This window comes from Nycticebus coucang, chromosome 6, assembly GCF_027406575.1.
Source record: "Nycticebus coucang isolate mNycCou1 chromosome 6, mNycCou1.pri, whole genome shotgun sequence".
In the NCBI taxonomy this organism is placed as follows: Eukaryota; Metazoa; Chordata; class Mammalia; order Primates; family Lorisidae; genus Nycticebus; species Nycticebus coucang.
This window is the reverse complement of record NC_069785.1, coordinates 68,127,735-68,142,969: the sequence shown is the minus strand read 5'-3', so window position 1 is coordinate 68,142,969 and position 15,235 is coordinate 68,127,735. Positions and strand designations below refer to the sequence as shown.

The 15,235-nt window shown below is 41.5% G+C and overlaps 1 protein-coding gene across 1 annotated transcript in view; it reads right to left on the bottom strand.

Annotated features, from left to right (window-relative positions):
- The window catches only part of HACD3 (3-hydroxyacyl-CoA dehydratase 3), a 46,592-nt gene that overhangs the window by 4,494 nt on the left and 26,863 nt on the right, over nucleotides 1–15,235 (bottom strand). Inside the window, exons 5-9 of the mRNA XM_053595419.1 lie at nucleotides 15,096–15,147; nucleotides 10,659–10,769; nucleotides 5,117–5,244; nucleotides 1,890–2,002; nucleotides 384–490 (exon numbers count right to left, since the gene is read on the bottom strand). Of these exons, the coding sequence (XP_053451394.1) occupies nucleotides 384–490; nucleotides 1,890–2,002; nucleotides 5,117–5,244; nucleotides 10,659–10,769; nucleotides 15,096–15,147 (511 nt within the window). The remainder of the gene's footprint in view (nucleotides 1–383; nucleotides 491–1,889; nucleotides 2,003–5,116; nucleotides 5,245–10,658; nucleotides 10,770–15,095; nucleotides 15,148–15,235) is intronic.

The following is a 15,235-nucleotide window of genomic DNA, read 5'->3' as shown; positions in this document are numbered from 1 at the left end:
TAAGTGATAAAATTCCAAGATGTCAACAGAGGATGAATGAGGAACAGTCATGGCGCTGGACTTCAGTTTCCTATTCTAGAGAATGGAGTGAAAAATCCCTACCTACCTCATTCAAGTATCTGTCAGAATAAAATAAAGTTATCAGTAAGACCAGCTTTGTAATATTAAAAATATCCTATAAATTATAAGCATGCAGTATATGCCCACATGGCTTCCTAACCTTTCCAAATGAGCTACTTCCCTGGAACAGTGTGGGTACCCAGAGTCTGAAGGAAGCCACTAGAAAGAAATCCCTCCAAAATCCAATTTTCTGTTTGTCAGAAGTCTGGCAGAGAGGGAAGAAATGGCTGAGCACCTATGAGACCTAGAATTCCCGAAAGTACCTTCTGCCAAACATCCCAGCGGGTATATGGGAATCCACATGGTGTAACGAAGCCACGTGAGCACTTTCCAATCCATGTCAATGCAGCAAAGCATGTAGAAGGGGTACCTGGTGAAAATAAGCAATTCCAGTGTTAAAAGCCACTTCATCGTTCTAAATGCGACCCTAGAATATAATTCAAGTTAAAGAAAGATCCTAGGCCTTCTACCCACAAACTCCCATCTTGCTACTCCCTAAATGTTCAAAGGATGTGAACTCTCCCTAATGGAGGACTAAGTTAGGTTGCAAAGGAACCCTCTTTGTTTAGTATATGGACTGGATGGATGCTCAGAAGCCTTTGGCTGTACTGCTAGTTCTTTGAGCCTTTTTTTTTTTTGCAGTTTTTAGCCGGGGCTGGGTTTGAACCCACCACCTCCAGCATATGGGGCCGGCACCCTACCCCTTTGAGCCACAGGCGCCGCCCTGTACTGCTAGTTCTGATCTGTGTTCCCAGTGGGTAAGGAAGTCAGACACGTTAGCTTCAGATAAATGAATTGTTATCAAAATTGAAAACTACAAAAAAGACCTTTAATTTAGAATCAGACATACTCTTTTCTAAAAGAAATCTCATAAGAAAAGAAAATTGTTTCTTCCCAAACAATAAGTTAACATTATGGACCTGTAACATGCTTCACCTTTGCATTAAGTATGTTGGAGGCACACTGGATGCCATGGGGCCGGGACCGCAGTCAAGACACAATCTAAGGCTGCTCCTGCCTGTTCTCCCTCTCAATGACCAACTTTGTCAAAACACCACCAAATTGGGTGGTGCCTGTGGCTCAAAGGGGTAGGGCGCTGGCCCCATATGCCGGAGGTGGTGGGTTCAAACCCAGCCTCGGCCAAAGACTACCAAAAAAAAACAAAAAAAACACCACCAAACTTAGAGTTGAAGAGTTCATTCACAAAATTCATGCTCCACTTGACTAGGAAGAAATACAGAACATGTACAGTCTGGTAAAGACCAATTACAACTGGATCAAGTTTTTAAGAGATATTTCTTCTACTGACAAGTGAGAATAGAAAAAACAGATAAGCAAACAAACTTCAGTAATCTTATAGTATAAGATTCATTTATATCATCCCTTCTAGAAGGCTAGTCTTAATTAGCTCCATTCAACCTGGATTACTTCTTCAACCTTATGCTTCTTTAGCCCTTTCAAGAATTTTTATATGTGGATGTGTCCTCTCTTTCCAAAACAGCAAGGTTGTGAAGCCACAGTAAGATGGGTCTTCCATTTCTCTGGCTCTCTGCTTCCCTAATGCCCAGGCTGGTATAATCATCCGATGGCTACTTTGAAAAAACTCTTCGTCAGCTTTGCAGAGCACATAAATGCAGCTAGAATCCTCCACAGTCATAATCCGAGCACCAAACCAAGTGAGTCTCTGGCTGAGACAGCAACTCCCTGGAGAACAGAGCTGCTCCAGAGAGGGAGAAGCATTTAATCATCAGCCTGGCATCTCTACCCACCTGAAAATCTCAACTGCACTCCACAAATAAAACACAAAGAAAACCACAGCTTTGTTTTGCATTTCTTCCATGGTGCCGAAGATGATAAACAAAATAAAATTTCTCCCAAGAAGCTATTAGAAAGAGACCCAAAAGAGAGAAAAAAGTTAATAAAACATATATAAAGTTACATCATGAGCCATCTGAAACCTAACCCCACTACATCCAAGGTAAATGGAAATGACTTAGCTCAACTAGTTGAATCTTGCTCCAGTTTTAAAATAAATCAAAGTGTCCACCCAGACTTTGTGACGAGACAGGTACAGCATTTGTGTGTGTGTGGAAATGTCATAAATTGTATATTAAACACATACACACATATTCAAACACAGTTTAAAAAATATTGCCAAATAAACATTTGGGTATACATAACCCAAGTTAGAAAACAGAGCTCTACAAGCATGGCACCACCACCCCCCATAGGTAACTACTATTCTGTGTTGACCATGTTTTTCTTTTACAAGTTGGTGTTTGGGTAGGCATTCCTAAACTGTACATCGTTTCATTTTGTTTGTTTTTAAAACTTTTGAAACCAAGCTGTATATATCATTCTATGACTTGCTTCTTATTCAGAGTTACAGCCCAGCGTCTCATCCACGTTGATGATGTGGTACAGTCTATTCACGTTCACTGCTGAAAAGCATTCCTGCCTGTGATAGACACTGTACTCTTGACCGTCTCCAACTCCTGGGCACAAGCAATTCTCTCCCCTCAGTCCCCCAAATAGCTAAGACTAAAGCAGGAGCTACGGCACCTAGCTTTACTAAATCGTTATATAGCCTTGATTTCTTATAGGGTAAGTCCCCTAACTTGGGTTCTTCCTAGAAGAATATTCCTGGCCCTTCGCTGTTTTTTTTCCCTCTATATTTTTTTATTGTGGTAAAATACAAATAACATAAAATCTACCACTGTAACCATTTTTAAGTGTATAGTTCGGTGGTATCAAATACATCCACAGTGTTGTACAATCGTCACCACCACCCATCTCCACAACACTTTTCATCTTGTAAAACTGAAACTATGACCATTGAACAATTACTCCCTATTCCCCCGGCCCCTGACAAACACCATTTTACTTTCTTCCTCTGTGACTTTGACTATTCTAAGTACCCCACATAAGTAGAACCATGAAGCACTTGATGTTCCGTGACTGGCTTATTTTACTTAGCATAATGTCCTCAAGGTTCGCTCATGTTGGAAGGTGTGTCAGAATTTCCTTCATTTTTAAGGCTGTATATTCCATTGTATACATATAACACATTTTTAAAATCTATTCGTCTATCATGGACACTTAAGTTGCTTGCACATTTTAGCTATTGAAAATAGTACTACTATCCTGGGTAAACTTCTGCTTATTCATAAAACTTTAGAATTCTCTTGTCATAGTCCAAGATTTTTTAGACTACATCTGGAACTGTATTTATCTACAAGTAAATATGAGAACTAACATTGTTATAATATTAAGTCTTACATCAAGAAAATTATGTCTTTATATTTTGTGCTTTTGTGCTCTCTATTCGGAATCTCAAATAGTTGACTTTCTCTACAGCTGTGTCTAATTAACTACAAAAACTATCCATTATGCTCGGCGCCTGTAGCTCACATACACTGGGGCTGGCGGGTTCGAATCCAGCCCAGTCCTGCCAAACAATGACAACTATAACAAAAAAATAGCCGGGCATTGTGGTGGGCGCCTGTAGTCCCAGCTGCTTGGGAGGCCGAGGCAAAAGAATCGCTTAAGCCCAAGAGTTTGAAGTTGCTGTGAGATGTGATTCTATGGTGCTCTACCGAGGGCAACATAGTGACAGTCTGTCTCAAAAAAAAAAAGCAAAAAACTATCCATTAAATTTAAAAATGCGATTACTAGCTGGGCATGGTGGCTCACACCTGTCTGTAATCCTAGCACTCTGGGAGGCTAAGACGGGTGGACTGCCTGAGCTCAGCAGTTTGAGACCAGCCTGAGCCAGAGCCAGACTCTATCTCTACTAAAAATAGAACTAGTCAGGTATTGTGGCAAGTGCCTGTAGTCCCAGCTACTCAGGAGGCGGAAGCACAGGACCTCTTGAGCCCAGGAGCTTCAGGTTGCTGTGAACTATGATGCCACAGAACTCTACCCAGGGGGATGGAGTAGGACTCTGTCTCAAAAATAAATAAATAAATAAAAATTTGATTACTCTAAAAAAATTTTTTTTGATTACTATATTTGCCATTAATAGGCCTATTTGCCTCCTTATCACATCTGCTTGCTTATTCTTTTATTTGTTTTGTTTTGTCTGAGACAAAGTCTCACTCTGTTGCCCAGGCTAGAGTGCTGTGGCATCAGCCTACCTCACAGCAACCAAAAACTCCTAGGTTCAAACAATCCTCCTGTCTCAGCTTCCCAAGTAGCTGGGACTATAGGCATCCACCACAATGCCTGACTAATTTTTCTACTTTTAGTAGAAACGGGGTTGGGGGCACCTCACCACTCTTTCTCAGGCGGGTCTCAAACTCATGAGCTCAAGGGATCCTCTTGCCTCAGTCTCCCAGAATGCTAGGATTACAAGCGTAAGCCATCATGTTGGACCTGCTGACTTACTGTGTAGGTTCTTGTTTCCTCCTCAAATAGTCACGCTCTCTCTAAACATGATTATCTTCTCTTTGAATCTGATAATACTAATATCTGAATCATCCTGCCTCCGCCTCCCACGTAGCTGGAACTACAGGTACATCCCACTGTACCTAGGCAAGGCTCTTCTGTTTCTGTGTCTTGCTTATAATCCCTCATTTCTTTGGTTTTACAATCTTTGACTGGAAGCTGCTCATTTCCAAAGTGAAAAGAGTTCCTAGGTATTTGTCTGCCATCATCTACCCACGCAGGAGGAAACCAACACATTTCTAAGGAAACTGAAGGTAGCTTCTTCTACTCCTGCCTGAGAATCGAATTCCCTGAGATTTAAAGCTCTTTCTATAACTTTGTGATTTCATGAGGATGTCATAAAAAAAAGGAAATAGATCTGAAATGTTAAAAGTCTACTTTTGGAAAATATCCTTGAAGTTTAAAATTTTTCCTTTTGTTCAGATAAAACAACGAATACACAGGAACTAGGTGTTTTTGCTAATTGGGACTTCTTGGCCAAGTGCGACATACCTACTAGATAAATAATGAACTCTTTTGTCCCCCACCCTTGAGCTCAGATATTTAATACCTGAATAAGACAAGGTATCACTGGTGACGTAGTGACTCCAATTGCTGCATTGATAGTTTCCACAAGTGCCAGCATCTGGCAGAAATACATCATGTCGGCCACGCTGTGGAATGTGTCATAAAAGGACTCTATGGGCACAAATACAGATTAAGGGTAAATCAAGTTGCAATTCCAACAGATTACTTCTCAAATTACATCTCACATGAAAGGAACTGTAGGAAAGGAAGAACAAACATCCAGTTAGATTCAAGTTTCAAACTAGATGTTGCCCAGACTGGGCCCAAGCAATCCTTCAGCCTCAGCCTGCCTAGTAGTTGGGATTACAGGAGCAGTGTTCCCTTTCTAATTTTTTTTTTGTTTTTGTGAGAAAGAGTTTCACTTTGTCACCCTCAGTAGAGTGCTGTGACATCACAGCTCACAGCAACCTCAAACTCTTGGGCTCAAAGCAATTCTCTTGCTTCAACCTCCCTGGTAGCTGGGACTGTAGGTGCCTGCCACAATGCCCAGCTATTTTTTTTTTTTTTTTAGAGAGATGGGTCTTGTTCTTGCTCAGGCTGGTCTCAAACTCCTGACCTCAGGCGATCCACCTGCCTCAGCTTCCCACCATGCTAGGATTACAAGCCTAAGACACCACACCTGGCCCTTTTCTAATTTTTGAAAGGCAAGAAAAAGGCACATCTAGACTTCATTCAGTTAGTATATTCTGAAAAATCTATGTACCAAACACAGACATAACCCTTTTTAGATTCGTGATTTCATCCAATTTAAAGCTAAAACTATTATGACATATATGGAATGCAATGTAGCCTTTTCAAAACTCTAAAACTGTGTAATTATAAATAAATGCAGAGGTGAAAGTATTGAATAAATTTAGATTTCAAAAACCTTAATTGTATTTGTAGCTTCAGACTTCTGAAAATCTATCCTAATTTTAAAAATCTAAAATGACGGGCAGCACCTGTGGCTCAGTCAGTAAGGCGCCAGCCCCATATACCGAGGGTGGCGGGTTCAAACTCGGCCCCGGCTGAACTGCAACCAAAAAAAAAATAGCCGGGTGTTGTGGCGGGCGCCTGTAGTCCCAGCTACTCGGGAGGCTGAGGCAAGAGAATCGTTTAAGCCCAGGAGTTGGAGGTTGCTGTGAGCTGTATGAGGCCACGGCACTCTACCAAGGGCCATAAAGTGAGACTCTGTCTCTACAAAAAAAAAAAAAAAAAATCTAAAATGACTTTTAAAAAAAGCTTTATGAACAACAGTGTTCTCTGAAACACTATTTCTAAGTGCATTCATTACAACAGAATCAGTGTACATATCCAAGAATATGGACATTTTGATGAAACTATAATGGACAGTTGATAGATTATAATATTTTAAAATGATAGTTGTTGCTTCTATGAGGTTAGCGAATGTATTAAATCTGAATGGTCTGTAAAATAAAATCCTTTATTTTTCATACTGACCCTATCTTAACATCCTCCATTCCTACATTCTTCTTTGCAGTCTCTCTCAACCAGGGCACCACCGACATTTTGGACAATAATTTTTGTCCTGCACATTGCAGAGATCTCAGGATTCCTGACTCCCTGCCTGCTGAATACAAGTAGCCTCTAAGTCATGTGACAACCAACCAACATCCCCAAATTTGGAGTTTCCAAATGCCTACGAGGAAGGCGAAAGGGCACCAAATGAAATCACTGATAAAGGGAATCAAATTCCACATATTTCTAATGTAAATTAATTTAGATTTAGAGTTAAGAGGCTGCATAGAAAAGCAAAAATTATAGGTGATAAATCATCTCTAATGAGCCAACAATGTATAAAATCAGCCTCTATTAAAATATCCATTCCCACTTAAGAACAGGCCTATTCATTGCATCGAGCTCTTGGTCCATCATTATTCTCCACTGTCAGCAACATTCAACAACAAGAACAAAGATTGCAAAATGAAATTACAAATCATACTCCTAAAGTCACTTACATTAATTACAGACAGCTGTTCTAATGATAGGTACATAAAGATACAGATGAACGAGATTGTGGTGGAGTTAGGCCAGTTACAAGAAAGATAACACTGCAGGAGCCTCAAAAGAGAAGAGTTTAAACATCACATGAATAAAGGTCAGGCGCAGTTCACGCCTGAAATCCCAGCACTTGGGAGGCCGAGGTGGGTGGACTGCCTGAGCTCACAGGTTCAAGACCAGCCTGAGTCAGAGCGAGATATGTCTCTAAAAATAGCTGGGCATTGGGTGGGCACCTGTAGTCCCAGCTACATGGGAGGCTGAGATAAGAAAATCGCTTAAGCACAGGAGATTGAGGTTGCTATGAGCTGTGATGTCATGGTACTCTACCAAGGGTGACAAAGTGAGACTCTGTCTCAAAAAAAAAAATCAGAAGAATAAAAGAGGTCTTTCCAAAAACACCAAGAGCCTCTCCAATATTTTTGCAAAAATTATCCAATTTATGATCCTACTGCAGTCAACTGTGAAATGAAAAATGGTGTACATTATTGTATAATTTTGTCAGAAAAATTCCACCAATAAATAAGCTCAAAATTCAACTAATTCTTTTCTTGAAGGAATGAATGCCAAATTATTTCAGTTTTGTTATATTTAAGATAAAAAGAATTATTTTCATAATTTAAAATATCACTTTTCATGACAAAAAATAAAAGTCCCAATCAAATCTTTTTGTTACCATTTAAAATGAAATTCTGATATCCTTTTTAAGGGTTTTATTTTAAGTGGTATTTTTCCTGAACCAACTGTATTTATCTTAGAAAAAGGAGGACACCCTCATTTTGAAATAAAAACTTATGAGGTATGATTTGTCCTATGAGCTGGACATGGTGGTGTGCGCCTGTAATCTCAGCTACTTAGGAAGCTGAGGCAGGAGGACTACTTAAACCTAAGAGTTCAAGACCAGCCTGGGCAATATAACAAGACCACATCTCTTAGAGAAAAAAGGTTTGGTATATGTTAAATAAAAATTAGATGTTCTTGTTCTACCTCTGATTTTATGGGACATTTATGCTGGCTTGTTTCAATTCAGAAATATAAATCTGGTTTTTAACACAATATTAGAAAAAATATTAACATTAAAATGCTTATAAGTTAAAAAAAAACAGGATATAAAATTGTATATATGGTACAATTATAATTTTTTTCTTTTGAGATAGGTTCTTGCCCTTACACCCAGGCTAGAGTGTAGTGGCATCATCATAGCTCACAGCAACCCCAAACTCCTGGGTTCAAGTGATCCTCCTGCCTCAGCCTCCTAAGTCCACCACACCCAGCTAATTTTTCTGTTTTTTTTGTAGAGATAGCGTATTAATTTCTTGAACTCCCAAAGTGCTAGGATTATAGGCATGAGCCGCCAAACCTGGTCTGATTATAATGTTTTAACTGCAGGGGAAAAAAGGCCTAGAAGGAAATAAGTAGAACCTCTGTAAGTTGACTACTCAAGGGACTCTAACAAGCTGGTTAACATCCAGAGGTGGTCAACAAAAGGAACTTCCATTGAGTGCATGTGGTGCATGTCCTATCTATGAAAATTAGGTCAACTTAAGAAGGTGGTCAATGTAGGGAGGTGGTCAACTATGGAGGTTCTACTGTATATGTAAATATAAATAGTAATGGGACATACACAGGCTTGTTAACTTCCCCCTCCCCACACCACCATCCCCAATTTCCCCCATTTTCCAAACTTTATTTATTTATTTATTGAGATGGAGTCTCACTCTTTTGCCCTGTGTATTGTAGAGTGCCATGGCATCAGCCTAGTGCACAACAACCTCAAACTCCTGGGTTCAAGTGATTCTCCTGCCTTTGCCTCCTGAGTACTTGGGTCTACCACCACCCACCACCACGCCCAGCTAGTCTTTTCTATTTTAGTAGAGACAGCATCTTGCTCTAGCTCACACTAGTGTCTTGCTCAGGCTGTTCTCAAACTCCTGAGCTCGAGCAATCCACTTGCCTCAGCCTTCCAGAGTGCTAGGATTACAGGAGAGAGCCCCTATGCCTGGCCTTTCCAAACTTTCTTTTTCTTCTTTTTTTTTTTTTTTTATTAAATCATAGCTGTGTACATTAGTGCAATCAAGGGGTACAATGTGCTGGTTTCATATATAATCTGAAATATTCTCATCAAACTGTTCAACGTAGCCTTCATGGCTCCAAACTTTCTTAAATCAGCACATTACTTTTATAACTAGAAAATAGGTTTTTTAAAGTACTGATATTTATATGCTAATAAAACAAGAACTTATATAGTGATAGCGGAAAATAACACACTCTTTCTAGAAAGAAATTTGGCAGTATATATCAAAATCCTTAACAATAATGTGCCCTTCAATCTTGTAATTCCATTTCAGAAATTTCTCCTAAAGAAGTTATTAAGGGGTTCGGTGTCTGTGGCTCAAGCAGCTAAGGCGTCAGCCACATACACCTGAGCTGGCAGGTTTGAATCCAGCCCGGGCCTACCAAACAATGACGGCTGCAACCAAGAAATAGCCAGGCATCGTGGCGGGTGCCTGTAGTCCCAGCTACTTGGGATGCAGAGGCAGGAGAATCACTTGTGCCCAAGAGTTGGAGGTTGCTGTGAGCTGTGATGCTACAGCACTCTACCCAGACAGCTTGAGGCTCTGTCTCAAAAAAAAAAAAAAAAAAGAAGTTTTAAGGATACATACAATTTAGCTCTAAGAATGTTTACTAGAATACTGTTCATAATAATAAAAACTTAAAACCAATTAAATGCCTTACAACTGCATAAATAACTGTCTGGCAACCCACAAAATACAGCCATTTAAAGTAACACTGCAAAAGTATCCTCACTGACATGGAAAGCAATTTCTGATATTCAATGTGATAAAAAACAAATGCCACATATGAGTGTTATATTACAGTCCTAAGTATTTTAAAAAATACTTAGCTATAAAAGCCATGAGCCAGGAACCTGCTGCTCTCATGAGATCATGGTAGTGTGTGTGTGTGATGTCTTATTTTTGGATTTTGGAGTAACTAACATTTTTATAATTAGGAAAAAATTAATTTAATAAAAACTGCTTCACAATAGGGAGCTTGACAAGCCCAGTGGTTTCTAGACAAGCCTAAGAATTTGCTGCTTTTCCCACTTAGCTTAAGAAGTTCAGCTGGGGGCGGTACCTGTGGCTCAGTGAGTAGGACACCGGCCCCATATGCCAAGGGTGGCGGGTTCAAACCCAGCCCCGGCCAAACTGCAACGAAAAAATGAGCCGGGCATTGTGGCAGGTGCCTATAGTCCCAGCTGCGCAGGAGGTTGAGGCAGGAGGATCGATCACTTGAGCCCAGGAGTTTGAACTCACAGTGGTTCTGTGGGCTAGGCTGATGCCATGGCACTCTAGCCTGGGTGGCAGAGGGAGACTCTGTCTCAAAAAAAACAAAAAACTTTAGCCCAACACAGTGGGTGGTTTGAGTCTCTCGTCCCAGCTACTGGAGAGGCTGAGAATATTACCCTTAGTGAGTGGACCAAACTACTGAGAAAGGAAAAATCAGTCCCAAAATTTCTTACTTACCTTTTCCTAGAATAAAGAACCGCACTGTCAAGTTGACGAAGACCCAGGAGAATCCCAAGAATTGCACAAGATTATACATAAACAGGTATCCTTTCTTTAAGCTTGTAAGAGCTGAAAAGCAAAGCAAAGCAGTACCGTTAAAAGCAACAGTCACAGCAGGAGAGGAGTATGGGGGGACTTGTCTGGATGAATTCTCCCCTTTTTCCTTCCTATGTGCCCCTAAGCTCCCACACAAATGTCTGGTTCAGATCTTTACCAGCCTGGGCTTGTACTCACGTAGAAAAACACATAGGGAAAAATGATGAGGAACATGGCTCTCCAAGGTGTGTTTCAACAGTCTTTTTCACAGCCTTGAGGGATAAGCATACACACATAACAAACTCAAGAAAAAATACTACATCTAGTGTGATATCATGAGACATATATTGGTTTTCATCCAATGGTTTCTGGCTCTACTCCCACAGCCCTTGTTACAGTTTTTCATTACAATGTTAGGACAATTTAGACCTCAGAAGAAGGCCTCAGGAAACAGAATCTCTCTCTCTCTCTGACCTTCCCCCGTCTTCCTTTCACCTGCCCAAGGCAAGACTCTAATCTGATTTTGAGTCCTAAGACTCTCATTCCAGATAGGGTCCTGCCCCCTACTCCAGAGGAAGGAACGCTGCACACTCAGGCCAGGAAGAATCTAAGCAGACAGGCCTTGCCTGATCTAGATCCAACCCTTTTTGTCCAATTACATCTTGACATGGTTGACCATGCTTCAATGCCTCTCCAGTGAAGTCTCCATAAAAGGCCCAAGAACACAGAGTTCAGGAAGCTTCTGGATAGCTGAATACATGGAGGTTCCTGGAGGGTAGTTCATCCGGGGTGGGGGGGCATGGAAGCTCCACACCCATTCCTCCACACCTCACCCTATGCATCACTTCATCTGTATCCTTTGAAATATATTTTATAGGGTGGCGCCTGTGGCTCAGTTGGTAAGGCGCCGGCCCCATATGCCGAGGGCGGCGGGTTCAAACCCGGCCCCGGCTGAACTGCAACCAAAAAATAGCTGGGCGTTGTGGCGGGCGCCTGTAGTACCAGCTACTTGGGAGGCTGAGGCAAGAGAATCGCTTAAGCCCAGGAGTTGGAGGTTGCTGTGAGCTGTGTGATGCCATGGCACTCTACCGAGGGCCATAAAGTAAGACTCTGTCTCTACAAAAAAAAAAAAAAGAAATATCTTTTATAATAAATCAGTAAATGTAAGCATTTTCCTGTGAGCTGCTCTAGCAAATTAACTAAACCCAAGGAGGGGGCTGTAGGAACCTCAATTTATAGCTAGTCAGTCAGAAGTTCTGGAGGCCTGGACTTGCAGCTGGTATCTGGGGGCAATCTGTGGACTGAGCCCTCAACCTATGGGAGGTGAAGCTGTCTCCAGGTAGACAGCATAGGAATGAATTGGAGGGTGTTCAGCTGGTGTGTGCGGCAGAACTGACTTGTTTGCTTGGCGTGTGGAGAAAAACCTCCACACATGTGGTCACAGAAGTCTTCCATGTTGACTGTCATTGAAAGGGAGAATAGGAAAACCATACTGAGTATTATGTTTTTTCCACAACATCTGACAAAGTATGACAATTATAGGAGGCATTACAGAAAGGAAGAATAGATCTCCTCAGCTCCTGCTCTAGTCACTTCAGTATAATCTACAGTTTCTTCTCTAGATTTCTTTACAGTCATTGAGGTCAAGCTAGCTCACAGAGGTAGAAACAGTAAATGAAAAAAATAATCCTGATAGGTTTGGCGCTTGTGGCTCAAGCGGCTAAGGCACCAGCCACGTACACCTGAGCTGGCGGGTTCAAATCCAGCCCGGGCCCGCCAAACAATGACGGCTGCAACCAAAAAATAGCCAGGCATTGTGGCGGGCGCCTGTAGTCCCAGCTACTTGGGAGACAGAGGCAGGAGAATCACTTGAGCCCAGAAGTAGGAGGTTGCTGTGAGCTGTGATGCTACGGCACTCTACCCAGGGCAACAGCTTGAGGTTCTGTCTCAAAAAAAAAATAAAAATCCTGATATTTGTCCAAATATTCATTCAACCAAGTATGAACTGAACGCCTACAATGTGCAAGGTAGTGTGAAGTGCAGACCAGGGTACTGGTTGACAGCCCAGTGCTGCTCTCGAAGCTCACACTCTGAAAACTCTAATACACGTACCACACAGACAAGTAACATCTCGTGACCATTTCAAGGGGGAGAAAATGACATCAGGCCGGGGAAGCAGGTATCACACAAGTCTACATGGATAAACTGGTTATCTGATCTGGGCTTTGAAAGGTGGGTAAGATGAGAACATAATCCAAGAAGGACAACTGAGAGGCAGGAAATAAGGGGCATTAATTCCGCCTCCATCCTGAGGTTATGACGACACAGCCAATTACACTGTTAAAGACAGAATCTTGGCTGAGTCAGAGTGGGGCAAGGAAAGGACAATGCTCCAGAGAAGAGCAATAGTGTTCAGACTCTGCTGCTATGCATCTATTCCCAGGCTACAGAAGCTGCACAGACATTTGGCTGATGCTCAAATAGTCACAGCAACAGTACAGAGACGATCAAAAGCAACCTTACCCTAAGGAGCCAAAAAATGCCAGACTTCCAGCAATATTTAACTAATTAAAACTTTGTTCTTCAAAACACAAAATGCATTACACTTCTCCACCATGAAGAACATTCTTCATCAGGAAACTGTATGAAACTTAGATAAAACAGTTAAGGCTTTACCTAGCACCCTAAAAATCCATATGTTAGAATTTATACCTATTTCTGAAATTTGTCCCTTTAAAACACCAACAAGTTAATTTAAATCTCAAGGTGGCCTTTTTATGTTGTTATTCTTTGCAACCACTAATCCTCTTCCTTCCTCTGCTTTTCTAAAAGAATATTCCTCTAACTTAGGCTATTCCAATCTTATTCTATTTTATTTTTTGAGACAGAGTCTCTCTCTGTCACCTTTGGTTAAGTACCATCGCATCATAGCTCATAGCAACCTCAAATTCCTGAGCTCAAACTCTCTCGGAGGCCAAAGTGGGTAGAATGTTTGAGCTCAGGAGTTCAAGACCAGGATGAGCAAGAGCAAGACCCTGTCTCTAAAAAAATAGCCAGGGTTGTGGCAGGTGCCGGTAGTTCCAGCTTCTCAGAAGGGAAGAGGATCACTTGAGCCCAAGAGTTTAAGGTTGCTGTGAGCTATGATGCCACAGCACTCTACTGACGACAGTAAAGTGAGACTCTGTCTCAAAAAAAAAAAAAAAAAAAAAAAAATTCCTGGGCTCAAGCAATCCTCTTACCTTGGCCTCCCAAGTAGCTGGGACTACAAGTGCCTGCCACAATGCCTGGCTAATTTTTCCATTTTTAATAGAGACCAGGTCTCGTTCTTGCTCAGGCTGGTCTTGAACTCTTGAGCTCAAGAGATCCTCCCATCTTGGCCTCTCAGAGAGCTAGGATTACAGGCATAAGCCCCACACGCCCAGCCTCTAATCTTTTTTTAAACTCCATTTCAAAAGAAACCTTATTCAAAAGCCCAACACATAAAACATGAAAGAGAGCTGCTCTAACTGAAGTAGACCTGCTTGCTTGATCTACCCCTTTTAAAGCATCTCTGGGAACCCCTGGGGTACCAAGGAACATAGTTTGGAAACCCACTGCTCTAAACCTTTCCCCTTCCTTCCTGATGGCATGCCAAATAAGTGCCACTAGAACTTTCAAAAGTTTGATTTAGGACAAAAAAGAAGCCCTCATTTCATTCTGCTTTTGAGGGTTCATTTTCTATCTACCTGCATTATCCCCCCACAGGTGCTACGATGGACTCATCTGTCGCCACATCAAGGGCCTAGTACAATGCCTTCCACATAGCACGAACATGATGGACAGCTGCTGAATTTAATCTAACTGAATCACGAAAAGATAATACACTTTCAGAGCTTCCTGCTTGAAAGTGGTTAGACAGGAACAGAAATGGATCTTTACAAGGTTAATGAGTAACAGGACTACACAGAATACCCTCCACCTTTAAGGCCGACAATCACACTATGGCACAGCCCTGATCACAGTTAGGAGAAAAACACCAGGCTGCAGGAGTGTAGCCTTGGACCCAGGTGGTAATTTCCACATGTCTTTGTGGGATTTGGTTGCCATGAGGCATTAGGCTGGTCCAGGTTCTTCAGTTCTGCTATATGAGCCTTGGTGTACTCAGATGATGTCATGCCCAAACCAGAAAGGAAACATTAAAGGTAAGACTTTTGATACAGGTGTACATCCTTAAGCAATGGATCTAAAAGGGATTCTTAGAAACTCACCCATATGTTTCACTGGGATGAAATCATTAGCTCTTACCACACCACATTCATCAATCCTCCCACCGCTAGCACAAGTTAACTGGTAACTACCGTGGTGGCAGGGGCAACTTACTTTCAGGGGAGCCTTGATTCTCCAGTCTGAGTTTATTTAGGCGTTCTTCTTCCTAGAATTTAGACAAAAGTTTTCCAAGAACACAAGTAAGAATTCCTAGATGCTTTCAAAAGTCCACATGCTGGAAGAGTAATCTGACT